General features: G+C 37.9%; 1 protein-coding gene across 1 annotated transcript in view; it reads right to left on the bottom strand.

The window, feature by feature from the left end:
• Positions 1–1,853: 1,853 nt before the first annotated feature.
• LOC149249076 (uncharacterized) overlaps positions 1,854–26,769 on the bottom strand; it is a 33,813-nt gene continuing 8,897 nt past the window's right edge. The window contains exon 3 of the mRNA XM_089451885.1: positions 1,854–2,171. Within this exon, the coding sequence (XP_089308011.1) occupies positions 1,854–2,171 (318 nt within the window). The remainder of the gene's footprint in view (positions 2,172–26,769) is intronic.

Raw genomic sequence — 26,769 nt, 5'->3', positions numbered from 1 at the left:
TAAAAACACCTTATGAATAAAAAATGTTCTGAACAACGCTAAGCTGCACAATTTTTTCCTAATTTTGTATATATTCACTAGATCTTACTTTTACAAACGAAAAATCGGTTCCGACTATCACAACTGTGAAATTTGTTAAATAGAACATTTGTCAAAAATAGTAATTGAAGATACCAAAGCCAATGTTTATAGAAACAAGTGCAAATATACTTCGAAACTACAAAACCATCTCATCCATTTATTACGCATCTCGTTTGCGTATGACTATAAATTCTTTACAATAATGGTAGCTAGCTCACAAACTGTCGATAATAATTCTCACTGCAAAAAAACCATGCCAAGTTATGCCTATTACGAAATTACAAGGTGGTGTAGTTGATGCCCACTACCTAGTCATTATCGTCTTTGAATTACGAATAGATTGAAATATAAATTTGCAAAAGTTGAGAGATGCATGGAGTTTAACCAATTATTGTGAATTGCTTCACTCTCTTATCTGTCAACCTAAATAAATGTTGGTTCAAAAATTAATGGAATTTTTTAAAAATCCCATGAACATATGGGAAAAGTGTCATGCAAAATGGGTATATGCTGAGAAGATATGCAAAGTAGCCAATATGCACAGAAAATGGTAGATGCAAAAATACAATAACACTTCTGCACATTTGCAAGTTTTGCACATTGTTCCTGCATTTTTTCCTATTTTCCACAATTGTGCAATTACTAATTAGTTTGAGTTATAATAATACAACTAACAAATTTGAAATTGTTATTGCCTTGTAACAGTTAAATGAATTACCTATTCATTTTGGACTCCACATGAAAATAAATAGCAAATATATGGTTACAACCTATACAAAAATAACTAAAATTTACCAAAGTGTGTTGTATTGCATTTACAATTGCTTATGAACTTTATTGCTTCTAAGCAAAAAATGTATAGATTTGGTAGTCTTACAATCACTCAAAGTATAACGAACTCAAAGTATAACGAAGCATGTACTGCATCATGGTCACTCCAGTACGATTGTGAAATATGAGCATGTCATTGCTAAAGAGGTAACTTTGTCCAAATGTGATCAATAATTGTCTTATTCACATAAATAAAATTCCTTGTTATTTCTTGTAATCACACTGCATATATTCTAATAATTGTTTCCTATTTCTTCATTGATTTCATAAACAGTTACAATTGGTGCAACATATACATTTATTATGCATATCTGACATTGGAAATATACTTTCGACAAAACAGGTTTGATTCTATTATTGCAACAACAACAAAAAATATTGATACGATCTATATGTTCTTTTGTATACAAGTAAGTACTCCATGAAGACAAATTGATATGTTGAAATTGAATTTATGAAATTCATATTGAACAATGGAAATTTTAAATGTGTTTCCTGGATACATAGAATCATAGCATTCATTAAATCTTCATCACGTACAACGTAATTCACATGATCACGTAGACTTCGTGTATTCAAACTTGCAATCGTTCAAGTATTAGCACTTGTTATCGGCTTCTCTATGTATCATGATTTCATTGATGCTTTAGTTCTTAAGTGTTTCGTTTCTTCTAATACTTTCTTTTTTAGACAAAAGTTATTTTGTTTTATTATTTGAACAAGATACAATGATTCCATTGTTCTAACATGCGAGAGTGTTGTGTAAACTATTTCATGTCTTGATTTTCCACTTGGATCAAATGCAAGTCTATTTAACATAAACCCTGTGATCGATGAATTATTCTAGCATAAGCTAGTTGTATCGGAAATTGTTTGCACACTATAGTAGTAAATCTCTTATTATTAGATGTCAATGGTTTTGAAACACCCAATATTGGAGTCTAATCAAATGAAATGTTTTCGTCGTACAGTTCACGATACATGTTTCTTTGAAGTTTGTCGATATCTAGATTTACGAAATCTATCCATAACACATCAACATTATTGCTAGTTTCCATATATTTTTTGCATATCCCATCAGCACCATTAAAAATACCATCCTGTATATTATATTTCCATGCATATATCTCAACAATAACATTGCATTTGATAAATATTCTCGACGGTAATATCATTGTCTTCTTATATGCAAGAAATCTTATTTCCTTATTGTGAGATTCATCAATTGCATTAAGAACTATTAGCTCTTCTGATATGAACTTAAACAGGAATGCAACAACTTACAGATATAATCATAAACATAGAGATGCGGCAGAAAAACACTTCATTTCATTAATGGAAAAATACTAAACTATGCTTACAAACAGAATGGAAATAAGATAGCTCGGGCGATGTTAGCTTATCTTTGAGGAGAGATGTGGCGGCTACATGACTTAACTGTGTTACAATGAGGCTCAAAGGCCTATTTATTATTGAGAAATAATGGAAAACCCTAAACATCCAAAAACCTAACCATAGGAGATGAAGCGCCAAAACTGTGGGCCCCGTTTGGGTAAATTGGTACATCAACTTCCTGGGGTCATAACTTTGGCATGCGATCTCTGTTTGGCTATCATAATACCTTGTTTTGAAGATCTCAAAGAGAGGGCCAAAAACAAACTCAAAAGTTAGTTTGAGACATTTTTAGTCCCTCTATTTTCCCTAAAAACACCGTTTAGGGCCTCAAAACGGCTCTGGAAGTTCAAGACCTGAAAAACTGCCAAAAATAGTTAACTGAGCTACAATTAAGGAAACCGAAAAAATGAAAGAGACGGTGTTGGGGGTCCAAGTGGAATAGGCAGGTGGCCACCAACATCCACTTCAATCATCTTCATTTACATGTGACAACATTTTTTCATTATGCTTTTGTACATCCCTATTTCTGTAAAATAGGTATGGAAACAATGGATCCATTGGGACTGGCATGTAGCACTTAGAGTTTATATATTTTATGTCTTTATCATATTATTGATTCACTCGTGTCATGCGGAAAGAGTCAATTTTGCAGACAAAACCGACCTCCCTAGAAAACAAGGTTTTTCTAGTGACAAACAAAACAATCAAGCACTATCTTTCCCTAAATATGCATTTAAAATAAAAGCAACCAGGTGTTTAAGGCTTACCTCTAGTCCAACGCTGTTTGTAGCAGCCAAGCCTCTTCGATCCAGATGAGCTCCTTCTCCTTGAAGCCTGCATTCACTAACAAGCAAACGATTACATAGCACCTGAATAACTCATATAATAAAACATATTCATCATAAAGACCAAGGAGTTTATGAAACAAATTATATATAACAACTTGTTGAGAAAAATGAACTTAATTGCATTAATTGGAAACAAAAGAAACCATTACAACCAGTGCCTTGGTGTTGTGTAGGTCCCTCCCAGGGTCCAGAAAGAGTTCTCCTTTACTTTGATCAGCTCACCCACTTCCAAATGAAGCTAAGAAAGGATTGGAATCTCTCCTCTCAAGCTCTAAAAGGGAGTCCTAATTTCAGTAGCATCTACCCTTAGGAATGTTCAGCTTTCAACCTCCCCTCCCTCTGGCCCAATGCCTGTATTTATAATGCTTTGGAGGAAGTTAATCAGGTCCACCATCAATGGGATAAGCCCCTCTTTCAAAGGGATAGCTCCCCTCTTCATGGGATAAGTTCCTCTTTCATTGGGATGCATGAACCATCTGGAGGCACTCAATCCACGTCAAACCATCTTCTAGAATGCTCTAGAATCGACCACAAGTAAGTTTTTTGAAGTAAAACTTGCGCCTTTTGACCTTTACAGGAGTACGCACCCACCCCTTTACAGACAGAGCGTACAAGTACGCAGGTATTATGTACTTGAGGTGCGTACACGCAGGTAAGGGTAGGAGAAACTGCGTAACCAGAGTTATATTGACTTTTAAAGACTTTCTCTCTTTTTTGGAGTTTGACATGAGGAGCAGAGGTATAAGACTTGCCAAGGAGGACAGTATGACTATTGATGGAGCCATACTGACTGCAAATAGTCATGGTGACAAATTTTAGTGTAACAGATTGCCCCCTAAAGTGCGAAGTCTGTAGTAGACTAGGGTTTTATATCATCTAGGAAGGGTGAAGCACTTTATCATTTCGAGGATTATCTTGTGGAGAGCCCAGTCGGAACCTGCAAATATTCAACACAAAATACATATATGAGATCATATCATCGCTGAGGTAGGCATTCCCATACTCAGATCAAAAACTTTAACTAACAAACTAACTACTGCTCTGATATAGGAATGATTTCGCAGTACATCATAATCATAGACACCTGTAGACACAGTATGGATGCAGCCATCTGTTTATAATTAGTCTACTATATAATGAATACAAAACTCCTCGCAGCCTGGATGGCGGAAATTAGATCCAGGGTCTTCATTTCTACTTCCCAAAATAGTACGATTCTATTCATGCGAATAAATGAGTTGATGTCGAACATGGTAGAAACCACTTGATTACCAGTCAATGATGTAAATTGTTAACAAGTGTGAGAGAGACCACCAGTGATGTCAATGGTTCTCAAAGTACCCAGTACAATCCATGAGATGTGAATAGATGTGTTGGTGTCGAACATGTCACGGAATCCTTCGATCGAAAGTCAATGATGTAAATTGTCGTCAAAGGCGAGAAACCTGCCATTGAGGCATGCAGATTTCAAGGTACTGACAATTCCTAGATCATCTTTCTAGATAATGTGCTGATGTCGATAGAAAGCGATCCGTTGCGGGCAAGCCCACAACACGAAATCATAGATCAAGTTGAAGAAATGTAGCTGTAAGGACTGACTCAGGGATGGTCAAGATGGATGACAGGTATTTTGCAGATGAATGGTTTATTTGCAGTGACCTCTTGAACACATAACGACACAACAGATGGCTTGGTGACAATTGACCCAAAGTTAATACCCAGAAAACGACTGAAGACTTTCAATGTGGTTTGATCAACTGTTAGGCAAAGGATTTCCCAACCCAGGTGAATGAAAAGTGTCGTGTTCAAGAGTGGTGATAAGGTTTTTTCTGAGACAAAGGATAACAAATAGGCTCATTTTTCTCTCTTTCCCCCACCATTTCTGGCAAGTACCTCTTTATTTTTTTACAAGCTTGAGGAGGATAACATTTGCTTGATTATAAGCTCATCCTTCGGATGAGTCCAACTTAGTTTAGATTCGAACCCTAAGAAGGAGTGGTCTGTTCCTGTTTGTAATCGAACAGGTCCTTTACTATGAAATTTTAATGAGTCCAGTATAGGAGAAACTCAACGTTTTTCAATTTTAGAGAGTCTGAAAAACTTAAGAAGACTCCAGGGTTGACCTTTTTTGTAAGTTTGTGTCTCCCAAGCCCGAAAAAGTATAAAATAATACTTGAGAGAACCGCTTGATCTTTACGATCAAGGAGTACTTTCATGATTAGTGTCTCTGATCTGAAAAGTAAAAAGTGACCAAGGACACGTCGTTTTATTTCCAATATCGAATTTGAAACGACAAAAATCTGGCAATCTTTTCATGTTTTTACGGTCAGAAAAGGGCTGTAAGAGGACCGTCTTTTAATTCCATTTTAACGAGTGTAAAAGAAACGCTCGGCAATCTTTTCATGTTTTAGGAGTCAGAAAAGGGCTTAAAGATGACTCTAATGTTTTTGTTTGTAAAAAATGACAATTTTCCCTGAAAATCCTTTATCCTGCACCAAAAACCAACACATTACTCATACCTGTTGAAGATAAATAAAAATACTTTGAAAAATACCTTTTCATGGTGAAAAATAAACAAATTTACCATTTATTTACCCAAAAAACCTATAAAAAGGGCTTTTACCAATTCATTTTTACCATTTTACTATTGAGGAGAGAAAAAGGGCTTTTGGCAAGAAACTTCCCGTGGACATTGCGGAGAATCCTGTCGAAATCGAACGCTGTCTCTTTCAGGTATTCTACAACATCCTCCTCTTCAATTTCATCCGTTTAGAATTCTTTTTGAGGCCCCTAATTTCATTTTTTGGAGGTTTTGGGGTTTCAAAGACTGCCTATCGGGGTACGCAGGCATCACACTAGGGACCCGCGTACCCCGACATTTTCTCAGTTATAAAAATGTCGGGAGTACGCACCTTGCCTTCAGGGAACCTGCGTACCCACGCTTTGTTCCTAAAGGCGGGGTGCGTACTCCGCGCAACAAGTTTTTAAACCCCAAATTCTCCAAAATGGACCAAAAAATTTTGATTTCATGGAATCTAATGGATGTTTTCTGGTGTGTAGATTGTTCACCATGCTTGATTGGCGCGAGAGAGAGCACGAAGATGTTGATTTGGTCGCCATTAATCATCAACTGTCAATTGATGCTTTGAAGGCATGCGGCCTTTATAAATATTGGGCCATACCTGGCATGAGGGCCCAAGTGAGCTTTCTAGAGTGGCTGGTAGAAAGATGGAACGTTCAGGACCAGTGTTTTTATATTGGAGGGCACCAGCTCGAGATGGAGCCCGCAGATATCTACTTTCTCACTGGCTTGCCCAAGAGAGGCAAACACTTGACTCTTTTCGGGACTAGGCCGGGTGGCCAGTCCATCGCTAGTCTCCGACTAGAGTGGTGTAACACTCAGACTCAGGAGAAGGGGATAGAGATCAAAACTATATCCCGACCTGAACTTAAGGTGATTTCCTTTACAATTACCAGACTTTGCGGGGCTGCCGCTTTACACATTGCTACTGGATCCCAGATGCGGATGGCTATTGATTGCTATCGAGGTACCATTTTCAACTGGTGTGATGTTGTGTTGGCCAATATAAAAGGCCAACTGACTAGAGCCAAAAACGGACAGCTAAAGACTTTTGGTTATGGGCCTTTAGTTGTGAGTTTTGGCTTAGAGAGGGTTCCGATGCTGATCCCACAGCAGCTCACTGTTGGGGTTGGGCTTCCTCGAGAGCCCAAATTGATGCGATGGGTTGCGGTTATGGCCCGTCATCCTGATGAGGGAACGGAGGTTGTCCGATTTACTCCGGAGTACTTTCACTGGTTAGAAGACCAGGTCTTTTCTATACAGGATTTTCCTTATGCCGGAGTTGATTTTCGTGGAGATCCGGACATGGTTCTTCCACCGGGAGAACAATGGGATGATACAGGTAACTTCATTTTCCACAAATTTTTTAAACTATCTATTTTTTTGTTTGTTTTTATATCGTCTCAAAACTGATAGTAATAATTTTCAAAATGCAGATGTAGGCCCACGACATCCAGCCAATCTCCGGCCTTACGAGAGGAGACTACCAGTTGCAGCGGCACTGGCCCCACAGGACGAGGCCACAGAGACTTTGGCTGAGTTGGAAAGTGACCTAGAGCGTCTTACAGCAAACATACCGGAGACTACCATAGATGATATTCCAATCAGGCTTCAGCGCTATGTAGTCGGGGTCCCAGGACCTTTTAGGAGGTTCTTGTGTAGGGTAGCCCGTGCAGTGGTGTCATATAGAGATCATCACCAGTGATTGGATGGTCGTTTTGTAGACACATGTGACATTTTGGTTTTTTGTACTTATCATTTTTGCCGATCATAAGGTGTTTTTCAACCTATGATCGAAGACGATGTATTTTTTGACACACTCCTATCTATATATATCATTATTACCGGCTTATCTTGTAAATCATGTTATGGAATGGTTTTAAATTTACATGTATGATTATTGCAAATGTCTATTTAACATTCGAGAAGCAATTGCATCTGCTAATGTATTTAAAGACCTTGGAATATGCTGGTATTCAATGTAATCAAACTCACGTTCCAAGAGACGCACTCTCAAAAATAACCTTAATAACACTGGATTTCTAATGGCATACACTCTATTAAGATGTAATACAACGAGTTCAGAATCTAACCTCACTATCAAACTCTGAATCTCAAATGAAATAGATTCAGACAATAACTCAATCACTGCACTGTATTCGGCAATGTTGTTTGTTGTTTGACCGAGGCTCACCCCATGCATAGATACTAACTCGTCAGAGGGCGAATAGATAACCCAAGCTGCGGAAGAGATATTCCGTGTACTACAACAAGCACCATCAGCGAAACCAATGTATGTTTGGAAAGGCATCGACATCTGCATCATCAAGAGTAAAACCAAGATAAGCAGAAATAATGACGAAAACACACTCTCTAAGCTAAGCACATTGTCTAAACTAACAAACATACCAGCTAGAAAGAAAAACTAACCTAACTAAAAATCTCCATACCCATCTTTTAAGCATAATACCTCTTTAGGTAAAGTCCATTTCTGGGTTTACCCAAAGAGTCCCCGTCAAAGTCTACCAACTCATAGGCCCCTTTTGCTAGCTTTCGCTTGACAATATAGGGCCCATGCCACATAGGAACGAATTTTCCAGCACCTAATTTATCATTAGCTTGATCATATAATAACACTAGGTCTCCTTCCGAAAAATTTCAAGGGGTCACATTTTGATCATACTGAGCTTTCATACGTTTTGCGTGAGTCTTGATCGCCAATGCAGCATCACGTCGATTCTCATCTAATTGAGCTAAGTATAATAAACGCTTCTCCTCTTCGGAAGTAGCTGGAAGTAACTCGATGGCCATTTGCAGTGACGGGATTTCGCATTCAATGGGTAGCACAGCTTCCAAACCATAAACTAGTTGGAAAGGAGTGAACCCTGTTGATGTTTTCACTGAGGTTCGGTACACCCAAAGCGCTGAAAATAACATGTTGTGCCAATTCGACCGATGAATACCAATGATTCGTCGGATCATGATAACTAAAACTTTGTTGATGGACTCAACCAGACCATTTGCTTGTGGATAATAAGGAGTTGAACTATCGTGACGCAAACCAAGCTGGCCTGTAAGTTCTGTCATCATAACGTTTCGAAAATGGTGCCCATGGTCAGTGATTATCACTTGTGGGACACCAAACCTAGCAATTATATGATTGAACACAAAAATTGCAGTTGTCTTGCCGTCTGCCTCGAATGTAGGCATCGCCTCGGCCCACTTAGTAAAATAATCTACCGCAAGGATGATGTACGCATGCCCCCCGGCCGAGTGAGGGTTACATGTAATAAAATCGATACCCCATTTGGCAAAAGGACCAACGGCAATTATAGGGTGGAGAGGAGCAGGTGGAGCGCGCATCTTTCGATCAAACACTTGACAGTTGTGGCATTTTCGGACCGCAGTAATACAATATTCAAACAAGGATGGCCAGAAGTAGCCAGCGCGCAATATCTTTTGGGTTGTGGCATACCCAGACATATGACCGCCACACGCTCCAGAGTGACAGTCATTTAGAACCCTTTCAGCCTCTTCGTGAGTTAAACAACGTCGAAAGATAGAGTCCGCCCCACGGCGATAAAGAGTATCTCCAATAATTTTGTATTGTTGGGACTAGAATCTAATTTTCCGACGTTCCGACTTTGAAGCTTCGGGCCGAAAGGATTGGGTCTGGAGATAGACGATGATATCCCCATACCACGGATCTAAAGTGTTGATTAGAAACAAAGATTCATCTGCAATGGGCTCCTCTGCCACAGTTTCCGTGTCAGCACGCGGGAAGTCACACATTAACTCTGCAAAAACTAAAGATTTCTTAGACTTGGATTTCTCAAACTCCAAGTTGAACTCCTGCAGGATAACAATCCATTTAGAGTACTTGCCCCCTAGCAATTGTTTGGTCAAAATGTAGATCATAGGGTTGCAATCCGAAATGACTATAGTTTTACGGAGTAAAATGTAGTGACGAAAACGTTGGACAGCTTGAACGGCTGCCAATGCCAATTTCTCCACATGTGAGTATTTTAGCTCAGTGGGATTTAACGTCCTACTAAGGTAATATACCACATGTTCCGTTCCGAATTCATCTTCCTGAACTAAGACCATTCCAATGGTGGAATGGGAGGCAGCGAGATACAAAAAGTAATCCTGGTTGTAGTTGGGAGGATGCAACAACTGTGCATGGGTCAACGCGTGTTTGAGTGCATCAAAAGATTTCTGAGCTATCTCATCCCAAGAGAATTGAGCATTCTGTTTCAACAACCGTGTAAAACCTTTTGTAACCTCGGCATAGTTAGGAATGAATTGTCGTAAAAAGTTTGCTTTCCCCTGCAAACTTTGGAGTTGGCGAAGACTCGAAGGAGGAGGAAATTTGATGATAGCTTCTACCTTTGAGGGATCGACGTGAATGCCGGCTTTTGAAACTACAAATCCTAGCAATCGTCCCACTTCTATACAGAAGACACATTTGTGTGGGTTCAACCGAATACGATAATGCCTACACCTCATGAAGATTGCTTGTAAATGGACAAGGTGGTCAGCTCGATGTAATGAATGAGCGGGCAAATCATCGAGATACGGTTGCACAATGTGTTTGATGTCATGAAACGCATAAGACATCGCCCTTTGAAAAGTTGCTCCGGCATTCTTTATCCCAAAAGGCAATTTGCAATAAGCAAATGTCCCCCATGGACAAATGAAATCCGTTTTTGGTTGATCGGCAGGTAGAATATTGATTTGATTGTAACCGGAAAAACCGTCCATAAAGGAAAATATTTCACTGCCAGCACAATCATCAATGGTTTGATCGATATAGGATGTTGGGTAGTTGTCCTTTGGACAAGCTCGATTAATGTCCCTATAATCGATGCATATTCTTATTGTTCCCTGTTTTTTGTTAACCGGAACAATATTCGATACCCAATCCATTAACGGGATCGGATAAATGAAACCTGCTTTCAACAGTTTTTCAACTTCTGTTTTAATTGCAGCAGCTTTTCGTGGGTGAATCTGACGCAAACGTTGCCGGACGGGTTTAGCATCCGGGTAAGTCTTGATCTCATGAACAACAATCGCGGGATCAATTCCTGGCATTTCCTCATAGGACCAGGCAAACACGTCGCGGAATTCTTGAAATAGGGCCTTGTATGTCTGAATTTCGTCATCTGTACACGAGGCACCTATATGAATGTTCTCAACAATTCCAGGCTTAACTGAAATGTCAATGGGAATAGTTCGAGAGATATTTCCCAAATTCAGCTCTGAATCAGGATGTTTCATGGGATTCTGAGCTTCTTTGACATATTCAGCTGTAAAAATTGATGAGAAATCATTTTCAAAACGATCATCCTCGGGTAAAAACGAAGATCTATGATGGAGATCCTCCCATGGTAAATCATCTATACACAGGACTTCACGAAGTTGCTCGTCAGATGACACAACTTCGGGAAACGCTATTATCTCCGAGGTTGATGTGAAAAGTGATTCCTCACGGACCACATTCATTTGGTCAATTTTGGTTGAACACGGGTCGGTAAAAGACTGCACGGCTTCATAGGCAATTTCATATGGACTCAGAGGCATGAAATTACCAAATGAGTCTATTTCAGATTCAGAAGGAACGATCCAAGGATCGTCATAATAAATAGTGTCTGATGTAATCATATGAATGGTTGCAAATGAAGATGATGCGTTGAGCGGAGGAAAAGGAAAAGTTCCCAGTAAACCGGCATCTTTAACTAATCCTACACCAACATCCTTATATGGGATAGTCATTTTACCGACATGCTGAATACTCTCTGAAGAGGTTGGGTCGGATGAAAAGTAAGCCAGCTGGTCTATTGTTACGATCTTTCCATTATGTGGGAACTTTATTACGCGGAAGACCGATGAAACGACCGCTGTCATAGCGTAAGTCCAACTTCGACCCAAGAGAAGGTTGTAGTCTAGAGGGGCATCAACCACCTCCACATCTAGACTAACGGTTTTTCCTTCAACCCCTATAGGCAAATCCTGTAGAATGCCAAAAGGATGAAACCCACGGCCATCAAAGGCCTTAAGAATTGTCGGGGATTGATTTAGTGAAGGAGAACCAAGCGATCTCCAACATTGTATCGACATAATACACGTTGAAGCTCCCTCATCAATTACAGTCCGATGAATAGGCCTGTTTTTGACTATCACTGGGATCAGGAAAGCCATTTGATGAGGCAAACGCGGTGTACTATTTTCTAGATCAAAGATTATTAGGTTCGGGTCCTGAACATCAACAGCTCCTATAGCCGACAAAAGTAATTTGCATTGTGCTGGACATGATTGCAGCACTTCCAAAGCCGACATTGCTGAGGGTGAAACAGCTAAGTCCTCAACAATGTTATAATTCTGGGTCGCTCTCGCATGTGGATTGAAAGCAGACCTTCGAAGTACACCCTTGGCAGGCGGCTTGATTACTAAGTCTGGATTAGGTTTCTCGATCTGTAGTGGATCGGAACTGGGAGCTGAGGTTGATGGATTAGAATGAGAAGATTCTGCTTCTTTGCCAGCAAGAGGACTTTTACTACCATAATCTTGCGATCGAGTCGCAATCCTTACATGGGACATCATCAAAATGGGTTCTTCATTGGCACTCGAGGAAGAACCTATCATTTTTCTATCTTTTGGAAATGGATCCTTCAAGAGAGCAGGAATTTGGGAACCTTTGACGATTTTCGCAACCTATGCTCGATGAGGGCAGTCTCTTGTAAAATGTTCCTCTTCACAAATGAGACATGGATAACGAGGCTTGTGCTTTTCATCATTGGATTCCGCCTTTTCAGTTTTCTCCTTTGGAGTTTTGTCTGCTTTATTCTTCTTCTTCCCTTTCTTCTTCCCACCGGATTTTGATTTGGCTGTAGATGACTCTACAGCGTGAATATTGGTGGAAACCTCAGCGGAAGAATCTCTTGTCGGGGAATCAGGCAAGGTTATGATAGGAGAAGAATTCTTGGAAGATTTCTTCTTACTTTTAGTGTTCACCGTACCAATCATGCCATCAGCGGCATGAGATCCCGAAGGAGCTGCAGCAATTTGATTTGACTTTGGAAGATCTGGGATCTTTTCATGTAACGTACCTGACTGAGTGTAAACTAAGTCAAGGTACTGTGCTTGAGCAATCACTCGCTCCTCAGTAACTACTCCGGCCTTAGCTACGTCTTCAGTAATCTTCGGTAACAATGATTTAACAAACCATTCAGCTAAGATCTGGTCCGGGATAAAAACTTTCACTAACCGCCTTCGACGTCTCCATTCATGAATATGATCGGAAATATAAGTGGACGTCGATTGTTTTAATGAAGTTAGTAACTCCGTGCCATTATCATATCTGACCGGCAACTGAAAATGAGTTAAAAACGAGGTAGCTAACTGACTAAAATTATAAAAAGAGGCCCGTGGTAACTCAATGTACCACTTGGCCGCAAGACCAATGAGAGTGTGCTGGAAAAGACGTAAGCGAATCGAATCATCCGAGATGGAATTAGAGGCACACCAGAGGTGGTAATTCATCACATGATTCGACGGGTCCTCTCCAGACTTACCCTCGAACTTGGGAATGTCACTGGGCAACTTATTTGGCATTGGCGGCCAAAACGGAAGATAATTGATTGGATCGTTCGTTAGGCGCGACAAGTCTGGTAAATCCAAAGTTGCGATAAACGGTAGCTACCGATTAGGATCCCTAAAACTCTGGGTCACTATACCAACCCCAGGAGGAAGATATCCAGGATAACTAGGAATAGGAATCGCGTTCGGGATATTGTATTCTCCTGGAAAACCAAGATTAACCGGACCGTACTGGGGTTGTTGTGGTTGTTGATAAGTGTACCCAGGATACGGTTGATACTGGTAAACCGGCTGCTGGACAGCAGGACCGAATTGGTACTGTCCCTGGTACGGTTGGTAAGTGAATTGTGGTTGACTTGTGACAACCGTACTTAAACCAGGTTGTCCTACAGGGATCTGAACCGTAGTTTGAATCGTGGATCCAGACGATGGTAAAGATGTCTGAGGAGTAGATACAGGAACAGTAGAAACCGGAGCTGTCGATACTCCAGAAGTAAGTGGGGTAGATGGAACAGATGTTGCGGCAGTTGCAGCAGTTGTTTGAGATGGAGTACGAGGTGAAATAGGCCCAGACTGAGAAACTACCGAAGGTACAGAAGTTTGAATATTAGATTGGACTGGTTGCTGGGGTGAACCAGAAACTAAGGGTTGTCCAGTTTGAGATGACAACTGTACATTTGGCTGCAACACCTATTGAACTTGTGATGGATCCCACACTATGTTCATTCCGGGGTATTGACCCATAACAGGTTGAGGATATTGAGATCCATAACCGGGTTGAGGGTAGGATTGATAAGTGAAAGGTACATTTCCCGTACCTTGAACATAAGATTGACCTTGGGGTGGTTGGAAACCTTGACTTGAGTACTGACCTTGGGGTAAATACCCTTGAGGCATGTACTGATACTGGGGTTGACCTTGAGGTATAAATTGGTACTGGGGTTGACCTTGGGGTACATATTGAGTCTGGGGTTGACCTTGAGGAACGTAATGTACCATAGGCACGTACTGTCCTTGAGGTTGCCCCCCAAATGCAAATTGTGTACCTTGAGGTTGCCCCCTAGGCGTTAACTGGCCACCTTGAGGTTGAGAAGCGGGAATAGAACCTGACATCATAAGAATATCTTCTACACTCAACGGCTTTGCACCATTGCTTCCAGTGAATATCCTTTGTTCAATGGGCTGAGGAGATGCTCCCGAAAAAGTACCAGAAAGAGACTGATACCCAGCGGGAACAGAAGGACCGTCGTACAAAAAAGATTCAGGCGATTGAGTAAACATGGGCGACTGACCTGACATATTTACGGGAGTATAAATACCCCTAGGTGGATAAGGAGCACGAGGTGGTGAAAAACTTAACCCTGAGTTGTCCAAATAATTAGTTAAAGAAAGATACCAAGTAGTACTTCTAGGTGGACTGTAAAAAATGGATTCACGCTCCCTTAGATCAATAGTAGGTTGATTTTCAGGGATAGGGATGCCTATTTCTTCTTCCGGAGCAAGCTCTTCAATAGCTATCAAACCAGAAGGAAGATTTTCGATGATGACTCTTTCTACCCTAGGTGAATTAGGAGCACTAGAAGTTGGAGAGACTAACCCCGATGTTGGAGTAACAGGTTCAGATATCTCAGGTTCTTCGCCTATATCACTAGTAGATGAAAAACTACCAGCAAGTTCGGAAACCGAAACAGCTTCAGGATTATAACCTGTTTCTAGAGTTTGGTAATCAGGATGAACAACCAACGAAGACTCTCCTTCTTCAGGTGACCCTACTTTACTGCCACTAGGAGTTACGAGGACTTTCAAACCTTCGTAATGGCCCGGGACTTCTTCAGGAGGTTGGCCCCGAAGTCTACGGGACTTCCTCAACAAATTAGCCATAGTTACAACCTCAGGAGACTGGCCCCGAAGTCTACGGGATTGTCTTGGTAATTCAGCCACAGCTAATAACTTTTAACTACTGCACACGCAAACAAAGTAAAATCTCAAAGAAAACTGCCTAAAGTCTCTAAAGAACCAAAAAAATTCAAATCACACGCCTAAAGAATTTAGGGCGTCAAGCCACACACAAACAGTAACCTTCCGGACCGAAAACACTAGTTGGTGATGAAATCCAACATCGCAGAATTCAATACAGAAGTGGCGGGTGGAATAGTTACCCCAGCAACCTGCTTAATGAATAGACTGGACCAAGTTCCTCCACTTTAACCGTCTCGAGTGAAGTGAACCCCCCAGAAAATCCAAGTGAGTCTAGCCGACGTCTGCTCCAGGTACAGTGGGATCTTCCCTCCACCGTCACCTTAGGAAGAATCCTAAAGATAATAGTCACTAAGGTCACCAACAGCAACAAATATACCTGGGGGAACAGTCTACGATCCGATAGCACGCAAGGGCAGAGTAACAAGCTCAATCCCCTTGCCGGCTCCTTGACAATAATCCAAGGTTTACCGACAAGTGACCCCAGGCTCCTCGACAATGGTTAATCTGAGGTTTACCGTTTGTAGTGCGTGCATATCTGGCGTCGTTCCCAATGAAGGAGGATTGATTCCCTCACTGGTTCGGACAAGATCTCATGCTTCTCCTTTAAGAGGAGCTTTCCCAGAGTATAAATGAAACAGTTGAATTTATCCTACCGCAAGATGAGCTACTTGTTTGTTTTTACTGTCTTGGAGAGTTAACTACTCTCCTACTCCAAGACACTAGCCTGATCTATGTTGGTGTATCAGAGCCCTAGTAAATAAAAAGTTACTAAGTTAATTTTACTTTAAGCGTTAATTTTTATGGCTTTTCTTTAGGACAAAAGGTAGCGGAGATGAAACTGATGATGTGTAGACTCGACTCAAATCCACTAAAAAGATGCACCTAGGATGAAACAAAACAATCTTTCCTTTTCAATGAATTCCCTAGCTAAGAGAGTTGGAGAATGCAAAATTTATAAAGACAACTTTCTTGGCAATGAAAATCAAAGAAACAATCTCTTTATCTTTTCCAAAGCACACAACACATGACCACTAATTATTTCACGAAAACTTCCTTTCTCTTTTCAAAGACTTCAAATGCTACTAAAACAAACTTTCTTCAAAAGAGATTTTGTATTTTTTCCTATTTTAACAAAGCATGTAAAACTACTTAACAAAAATCAATTTTAAGATCTATGAAAATCTAAGAGAAATTTACCTAAAAGAAAATCTAATGAGGTAAAAGCCTACAAAATATAATTCCAGGTTGTTTTACTCAGTTACAATTCAACCAAGGACTAATTCATGCAGAATCATAAATCAGTCAAAAACAAAAATAAAAAACTCTTGTTCTTTTTCTTAAGAATGAAATTCACAGCTTAACAAACAAGCCTTCTCGAAATTCCGCAAAGAGACAACACAAAGGTAGGTTTCTCAAACAAAGGTGGATTTTACGAAAGGTCCGACTCCTAAGAAGACTGAAAAGACCAGGGATATCCAAGGTTTTTACAACTTCTAAAGCCAGAGTCACTACAAGACCAATACAAAAATCAAACCTAGGGCTAGAATTTCTATGAACTTCACTAAAACCCTTGATGCTAATGAAACAAGCTTAGATGAAAACTTTTGACAGGTAACCAGTGGATCTGGGCAGCAATAAAAAAGCTATAAACAAAATCTAATGGGTAAAAAGGAAAAAATGAAAATTTTCTAAACTTTTGACAGGGTACGCAGGCAGCCTGTTTGCAAAGGTGCGGCCACGCTCTGTGTACAAAGCAGAAGTGCGTACAGGTACGCACTGTGCTTAACGCAGAGGGTGCGTACTACTCTCAAAATCAAGAAAAATAAAAACTAACTCAACCCTAAGCTATTCCACCCAAATTCACAGTCAATCAGTCAAAAACTAGAAAGAAATCAGATTTTCTCAAATCAAAGTATCAATCAAAAGAGAAATCAATCAAATCCATGGATTCCCCAGCGGAGTCGCCATTTTGTCATGCGGAAAGAGTCAATTTTGTGGACAAAACCGACCTCCCTAGAAAACAAGGCTTTTCTAGTGACAAACAAAACAATCAAGCACTATCTTTCCCTAAATATGCATTTAAAATAAAAGCAACCAGGTGTTTAAGGCTTACCTCTAGTCCAACGCTGTTTGTAGCAGCCAAGCCTCTTCGATCCAGATGAGCTCCTTCTCCTTGAAGCTTGCATTCACTAACAAGCAAACGATTACATAGCACCTGAATAACTCATATAATAAAACATATTCATCATAAATACCAAGGAGTTTATGAAACAAATTATATATAACAACTTGTTGAGAAAAATGAACTTAATTGCATTAATTGGAAACAAAAGAAACCATTACAGCCAGTGCCTTGGTGTTGTGCAGGTCCCTCCCAGGGTCCAGCAAGAGTTCTCCTTTACTTTGATCAGCTCACCCACTTCCAAATGAAGCTAAGAAAGGATTGGAATCTCTCCTCTCAAGCTCTAAAAGGGAGTCCTAATTTCAGCAGCATCTACCCTTAGGAATGTTCAGCTTTCAACCTCCCCTCCCTCTGGCCCAATGCCTGTATTTATAATGCTTTGGAGGAAGTTAATCAGGTCCACCATCAATGGGATAATCCCCTCTTTCAAAGGGATAGCTCCCCTCTTCATGGGATAAGTTCCTCTTTCATTGGGATGTATGAACCATCTGGAGGCGCTCAATCCACATCAAACCATCTTCTAGAATGCTCTAGAATCGACCACAAGTAAGTTTTTTGAAGTAAAAATTGCGCCTTTTGACCTTTACAGGAGTACGCACCCACCCCTTTACAGACAGAGCGTACAAGTACGCAGGTATTATGTACTTGAGGTGCGTACTCACATGTAAGGGTAGGAGAAACTGCGTAACCAGAGTTATATTGACTTTTAAATACTTTCTCTCTTTTTTGGAGTTTGACATGAGGAGCAGAGGTATAAGACTTGCCAAGGAGGACAGTATGACTATTGATGGAGCCATACTGACTGCAAATAGTCATGGTGACAAATTTTAGTGTAACAACTCGCATTTTGCTAAGCCGTTTCAATAAACTTGTTATATTTTTTATGCATTATCATATGCAATTCATAGCATTTGAATTTCTCTTTCCAAAAATCATATACTAATTTGTTTCTTGCTAAAATTGGTTGCTCAAAAATCAAATAATCTTTGATCGGTTGTGCTTCGAACAAGTCGCCTGAAAATATTACATCAATATTTCAAAAACAAACCAATTGAGTATTCTTAATTCCACGTAAACATTTTTTGACGTGGTATAGTAATCTTGAACCTATCAAAGATGCCTCATCAATCAGTGTAACACGAAGTTGTTTGCAACATTTTGAAAATGTGTCTAATTTTTCACCTTTATGAAAAAGATATTATAATTTGTTAAATGGTAAATGGAATGCAGAATACAATGTTATATCACCTGCATTGAATGTTTCCTTCCATGTATATGTTGTGATGATTCATTTTAATTGACATGAGTCATATACAAACATGTTATTGTATAAGTGACTCTAGAGATTGGAATATTGTTATAATAGTAAACGTTTTTCCAACACCCGCGCCACCTATTACAAGTACATATAGCGGGTCATTTGGATTTATTTTCTTCGCGCCTGCTATTTCTTTTACTATTTTTTCCTATTCTGGGTTAAGCATTCTCATGATTTCATATAATTTTGTTTCTTCTAATACTTTTGGCTTCTTTACAAGTTGATAAGGTCTATCAGCTATTAATTGTTAGAAAGTGTACCAGGAAAGTCTCAATTTGACTTTAGCCTTAGTCAAATTGAGTAAATCAAATTTCCACACTAGTGGGACAACTTGGAGGCATTTAACTAGTGTGGCATGGCTCTGTCACTCAGTTAGCTTAGTAGATTTGAATTAGTGGCCTTGGAGTTTAGTCATGCATGTGTTGATTGCTAAAATTCTAGCAATCTAGTTCAATTATTTTCAATTGCACTCAGTTAAATGGCCAATAACTATTGATAGAGTCATTTGAAGGTCAGTTGTGCAGTGGAACAACAGTATAGCTCAAAGATATGTCAGTTAGTTGATCAATCATCCCAAAATAGCTCATGCATGCATGGAATTTGAATTGCTCAGCTGAGGTGGAGGAGACAAGGCCAGTGTAACATGAGTTGTATACTAGTTGAGTGTACAGTTGTTGCATGTAGTGAGGAGATAAATTTCTTAGGAATTATGCAAGGAAATAAGGACTTTCCTATTGTTTAGGAGCTCGAATTTTCTCAAATTTGTGCAAGGAAATAGGAGGCTAGAGGATCATAAAATTGGATAAGTGTTGGCTAGAGGCTCTCATTCAGCAGAGAGAACAAATATTCTTTTGCAGGTTGTGCTCAGAGTTGGAGCAAGCAATTGTGATAGTTTTGCTATTCAACTAATTAATGCAAAGAAGCTTGAGGGGTTTTTCCCAGTTAGGTTCCCATAGAAATCACTATGTACTTGTGGTTTTTCTTGTTGCATGTTTATGCATGTTGTTCTAAATTGTGATTTCCATTCTGTAGATCAATAGAGTAAAATTGTGTCTCTTATTTTTCAGTTCGAAATCTTGAGCAGTTGCAATTTCTATCAAATTTATACATGTTATTAGAGCCCTGAAATCACATTAGAGACTAGTGTTTCAAATTTGTTCTTCAGGAATTTTGAATTTTAGCTTTAGTAGTAGCTTTTTATTCAACTTTGGAAGAATCAATTTCAACAAAATGAGATTGGGATATGCCCTGGAGGGTAGCTCGAATTTCATAGCCTGGAAGTACCAGATGGAAGCAGTCTTTGATGATAATGGTGTGTTAGAATATTTTAAAAATGACATTGTAAAACCCCAGCAGTCTGATGCACGAAAATTAGCCCAGTGGAAGAAGGATGTTGCTAGAACAAGGAGGATCATCTTGGAGGGTGTGAGAGACCACATAGTCTCGAAATTACATGGTAAAAAGACTCCCTTTGATATGTGGAAGACCCTCACTAAGCTATTAATTGTTATAAAGTGATACATGGCTCTTGTCACTCAGTTAGCTCAGTAAATTCGAGTTAGTGGGTGTGGATTTCATTCACGCATGTGTTGATTTCTAAATTCTAGAAATCTAATTTAGTTATTTTCAATTGTACTTAGTTAACTGGCCTCTAACTATTGATAGAGTCAATTGAAGGTCAGTTGTGTAGTGGGACAACAGTCTAACTCATCTATGTGTTAGTTAACTGATCAATCAGACCAAAATAGCTCATGCATGCATGGAATTCAAAGTGATTAGCTGAGGTGGAGGAAACAAGGCCAGTGTAAAATGAGTTGTATACTAGTTGAGTGTACAGTTGTTGCATGTAGTCAGGAGATCAATTCCTTGGGAATTATGCAAGGAAATAGGGACTTCCATATTGTTTAGGAGTTCGAATTTTCTCAAGTTTGCACAAGGAAATAAGAGACTAGAGGATCATAAAATTGGCTAAGTGTTGGCTAGAGGCTCTCATTCAAAAGAGAGAACAATTATTCTTTTGCAAGTTGTGCTCAGAGTTGGATCAAGCAATTGTAATAGTTTCTCTATTCAACTAATTAATGAAAAGAGGCTTGAGGGCTTTTTCCCAGTTGGGTTCCCCTAAAAATCATTGTGTACTTGTGATTTTGATTATTGCATGCCTATGCATGTTGTTCTAAATTGTGATTTCTATTCTACAGATCAGTAGAGTAGAATTATGTCTCTTGTTTCTCAGTTCGAAATCTCGAGCAGTTGCAATTTCTATCAAATTTTTACATGGATTTTTCATTTTTAGCCTTTTACAAATATTGTATATCTGATTTGATATCATATTATTGATAATGTTTTTCATTTTCTATTTCTTCACATGGATGCAAATTTCTTTCAAACAATTTCCTTTCTTTGTTTTCAAGCTCAGTAACTATGTTATCAATATCAGTCCACCTTGTCATTGTTTTGTTTGTGAATTTTCATTCATTACATTTTATGATTTTCTCAAATAAGAAATATGCATTCTCCCAACTCAAATATAGTTCTCTAAATATGTTTCTGTCAGTATGATATGGGACATACACCAATTGTTCTCTTTAATATATATCATCAATAATATGTTTATTATACTTTACGTATCTTATAATGTATGGTCTCTCAATGCTTCCTCTTTTTTTCCTTGCAGTGTATTTAACAGGATGTAAATTTCACTAAACATACATGTTCGATGTTTTATGGTTGTTACAAATAGTGATTCGTAATTGATAAACATGCTATGTTCTCTAAATAATCTAGCTCACATTCTAGGTCTCTTGGTTTCTTTAGTAAAAAGGTTCAATAATCTATTGTTGAAGTATTAATAAATACACATTTTCTTGAACTAGTATTCCATGGCATTGGCAACACTATATATACAGCTTGTTGTGTAGACATTTGATGTAAGTTCAACAAATATTTCCCAAGCCTTGCAATTGTTTCAATGATATCACCATCATTTTTTTGACACTCACTTCGCACACGTTTAAATATGTTAAACTTGGAAACCAGGGAAAAACTTCATGTGGGTCATCTTATTCATGGCTTATAATATTTTTATTAGATTCCTCTCATCGAGAGGTGTAGGATTGATATAAATATCATCCGATTCCGATAAGTATTCATGGAGATATGAATTTATTTTGATTATGGAATTATTATCAAGCCGACCTACAACTCATGTAGGCTCAGAAGTCCAATAGTCACATCTATTCAAACACCAACGTTGTGTATAAATATAAGAGGAATTTTCCTCATTTTCACTCACTCTTCTCATCGCATCTCTCTCTCTCTACTGCGCAGAAATGAGTCTCTTCTCTACTGCGCAGAAATGGGTCTCTCTCTCACACATGTGAAGCCGGAAGCTGTTGAACCTGAAGCTGCAACTACAGAAGCAAAGATTGACCTACGTGGCCTAGAATATCTCCTCTTTGGAACAACATTGTAGGTCCATATGGATCTCCTCTGAAAGCCGCAACTTTTGGTGGTGGAATGAAGTCAATCTAACGAACAGTTTGCAAGATATCGACTACCCTAGTTTGAAGCCGGAAACTGCTGAAACCGAAGCTGCAACTGCAGAAGTAAAGATTGACCTGTGTGGCCTAGAATATCTCCTCATCTGAACTGCACTGTAGGTTCATCTGAACCTCCTCTAGAAGCCACAACTTTTGGTGGTGGAATGAAGTCAATCCAACGGTTGGTTTGTGAGATATCATCTGCCCTAGTTTGATAATGACGCCGCTAATGCTGATGCTACTGATCTAGGGTTTGCTACTGCTGATATGAATCAGATTTATTGTAATATTTCTCTCTGCTGAATTATTGAAGATAAAAGAAGATTTGATCAAAGGGTTTCCCCACACATTGTGGGGTTTGTCCCTGGCTAGCCACCACATCTTGTGTCTCTTGTCTTGGCTTGTTTTCTGTCGATCGTTTAATGTTCTATCTGCACTTTACTTTATGTACATGTGATTGCTAATCGGTGGAATATAATAAGAAAAAGAAGTAAATTTTTATAAGCATAGAACATACCATAACTTAACAAAATATCAATTCCATTGCTTTATCTAGCTTTGTCTTGTATGAACTACAATAAGTAGTTGTAGCATATGAATCAAATACAAATTGAGCATCAGTGTTTTCACCCCAGATTAATGAAACATGTTGAACAAAGCTATTAATCCAAATGTTTGTTGGTTCTCTTTCCAACAAAATTGTTATTCATTTTAGAGTACACTAAATTGCATGGATATAATCAGATTCACTTATACCTATTTTTTTATAGAAAACTATCAAATGTATATGTCTCATCTTGTTCCATACACTCTAATGCATCAAATATCATTCTTGCATTCACCTTTGTTTTTTTCATTGTCAAATTTCGTAGGCTCAAGTATTCGTGTTCTTGGCATTGATGGTATCAAAAAATTGAACCTGCAATGCATATGTTTTCCTTTCCTACAAGTTCTTGTGTAATGATGAAATTGGACAATTTTCAAACTTGTAAGTATTTTGGTTGACTCATAGCACAAGTACTTGTCAACGAATTTTTGATTTCAGTATCCATAGATGGGAGCACTTTTAAATCATGTCAATCCATGCTCATTGTGGCTTCCTCAATTTTGGAATTTTGTTACAAAGAAATAGTCAACGATATCACCAAAGTACTTGGAATCATGTGAAATTAACTGACGTCGAGAATTCATTATGCTTCTATAATATCGCACATAGGTGGTAGAGTCATTTCTTTTTAAGGTATCAATATCGATACCATCTACTTCATTTTCAGTACATAGTTTTTTATCGGTGTATTTGTTGCAAACCCTTTACTAAAGGATCCTAGATATGTTCAGCACTTCTAAATGAAATAAAGAAAGTGGGTGGACCTAATTGTAGGTAGGATCAATGCATATAAATTCTTGCGCAAATTCAAAAAATAGTTTGGCGATGTCTGTATTCATTTATGATCCATAATGGCAACGTTCAATGCAAGAACGTGTTTCAAATTTGTCTTTGTTTTAACGTCTTTAGCTATTAGTTTTTTTCATTTTAACTATATTTTTCTTACACAAATCCAAATACAACTAAATACTTGGTTGAGGATAATTCGTGCTGATTTTTAAAACAAATTCGTTATATGATGAGAAAAATCATGATCTTGATGCAAAACTTCCCACTTAGCAATATCATGATATGTAAAATTTCTTGTAACACTATCTAATCATTTTTTTCCATAAAACAGTGTGGGAAAGTTCAACTCTTCCGAATACTTATCTCTGAATATGCCCAAAGGATTATAACATTCACCTGAAGTAATGTTTATTTGATTATTTTGAAGATCATAAATACTATACGAATAGTTAAATCCATGTAACGGTAACATTGTCACGAGCTTTTGATCACATTAATCACTATCATCATTGCTTCATGGATTTGCATCTGTCTCACATGCATATGAATCTTTGTTTTGATCAAAGACTTGTTTCCATTTTTCATTTATTCTGACATTCTCTAATCTATAGAGTGGAGTTTTACACAACTATCTCATTGCCCTCATGACTTCATGAAATCGTATTCCCCCAAAAACAAATATGCTTTTAAACACTAAATGTCTTTTAATTGCCACGGCCACAGTAGTAGATTCATTTATGTCACAAGGAAGTGCAATTTGAAGTTGAGATATGTCAGCAAGTGCATTGATTAGTCCACTAGTTAATGCCAATTGTGGTTTTCTAAAATGTTGTCCATTTTCTTGTATTTGCAAAAATGGTAATCATAATGATATCAATTGTTCCACCAACTCATAAAGTTCTTTTAATATGGACATTTTTCTATTAAGGCCAATTTGCTCGGGAACTTCAAATTTGATAACTTTGTCATTGTCTAGTGCCTTTCTGCATTTCTTTCATATGCACTTAATTTTTGACACATTGCTAATTTGTTTTTCTATGACATATCTTTTAAACCAATTTTGATTGCAAATTGCACAGTTATAAATAGGAACATCTTCTATTTTCTTAAAATTTTGTCGTTCAGACAATGTCTCCAATGTATAATCAAACATCTATAATGATTATTTATGTTCATTAGCAGATACGCTATCTTTTATTGAATTTCATTGTTTTGATTGTCTTGTAATTCGACTTGTTTCGATGACATTTTTGTTTCTTATGTATTTTTTGAGTTCATGCAATGAAAAATGTGGTATTTTGCTTATATTGAGAGACTTCGTATTAATTTCCATAATGCTTTCATCAATGTCCATGCTCTTAGAGCTAGAATTTAATGGCTTGCATAATTTTATAGTAGCATTTGTTTCGAAAATATCATTGTTTCTTATATGTTTTTTGACTTGATGCATTGATAGTCGTGATATCTTGTTTGCATTGATAAATTTTGTATCAATTTCTATGCCATTTTCATTCACATCCATGTTTTCGAAGTCAAACATATTAATGCCACTATGTTTTTAATTGAATTTTTCTATAAATTGTTTTTCGTTAGTTATTTCAATAACACGTGGAATGTTTTTCTGTTGTAATATTTATTTGAGAGGTTCATAATGCAAATGACCTATGGTCGTAGAAAATTTCATAATATGGAATATCATCCTATCTTTCTCGAATCCATGAAATTCAGACATAATAGCCAGACTGTTAATAGATCATATGTATATAGTTTTGTTCAATATATATGGTATCCAGTCATAAACAAAAATACCATCGTCTATCTTCCCTTTTTCATATGGAATTTTTATTGTATAATGTAACCTTGCCAATCTGATATTCCAGGAAATTGCTTAATTTCATCTTCGTTCATGTATTTTTCTATATTTTAATAAAAATGAATCATTATGCATGATTGCATTGCAAAAATTATGTGCAAATATGCATCGTAAACAGGGAACATCATACTTATTCTCCATCAATTGGCATATTGTTTCAAAACAACTCTCACCGTAAATACCCCTGATTCAAGAAAATATCTTAACCAAATGAATACTTGTCATTTTATCTATTTGCATCCATCCATGTTTTGTTTCCTATAGCTTCAGTCTTCCCTTCATGTAAACAATTCATGAAATGTTCTATTGTTCCTTCACACAATTATGTTAACGTGTATCTAAAATGAAATAGAGTTTGCATACTATAGAATAGGAAATCTCCCACATTGTATGCAAAAATTTTCAAACGAAATAGATCGTGATGCCTTAGTATTGCATTTGTACCATTTCACTGTATAGCAAGAAAATGCTTCTCCATTAATGCTTTAGAAAGAACACTTCAAACATGCTTGTTCATTGATGCTTTAGCAATTACATTTCAAGAAGAAAAAAAAGTATTTTAATTTCGCCATTAACTATAGTTCAACAACAAGCACAACATAATCAATATACAGGAAAACAAGTGAAATGATATAGATACAACTAATTCGCGTAAAACTCTTGTCTATGAATGAGATATAGAGTCACAAAAAATGGACTACAACTTACCTAATACGGATAACATAAAATCTGTATCTGATTTCAAAAACAAATATTGTCTACAATTCTTACGCTAACAATAAAAACACATAGTTCTTATAACAGAGTATCGATTCTGATAACTAGAGTAAAATAGTTCGTAATGAACTTCCCCTCTCCTAGAACTATGAAATATATCAATCCGCATTGGCAACATGCATCCCAAAAAAAAAGAATGCATGATCAACACATGGCCAATGAAACTACTGACACGTTATGTGTTAAATATACACCACAAGAGCTTTATAAAACTTAGAACATTTGACTTATGATTCTTAGGCTACTGAGAAAAACTTAGTGACACATTACTTCTTGTTATTATTATTATTATTAACAATATCTCACAAAATCCTTATAAAACTTAGACCTTATGATCTATGATTTATGATTTACGCCAAAGAACGAGTA

This window comes from Pinus tabuliformis, chromosome 7 (genome assembly GCF_031772625.1).
Source record: "Pinus tabuliformis cultivar Carrire ecotype Pingquan chromosome 7, CPIR1, whole genome shotgun sequence".
NCBI classification, from domain to species: domain Eukaryota; kingdom Viridiplantae; phylum Streptophyta; class Pinopsida; order Pinales; family Pinaceae; genus Pinus; species Pinus tabuliformis.
The sequence above is the reverse complement of the archived record's forward strand: the minus strand, read 5'-3'. Positions and strand labels throughout refer to the sequence as shown.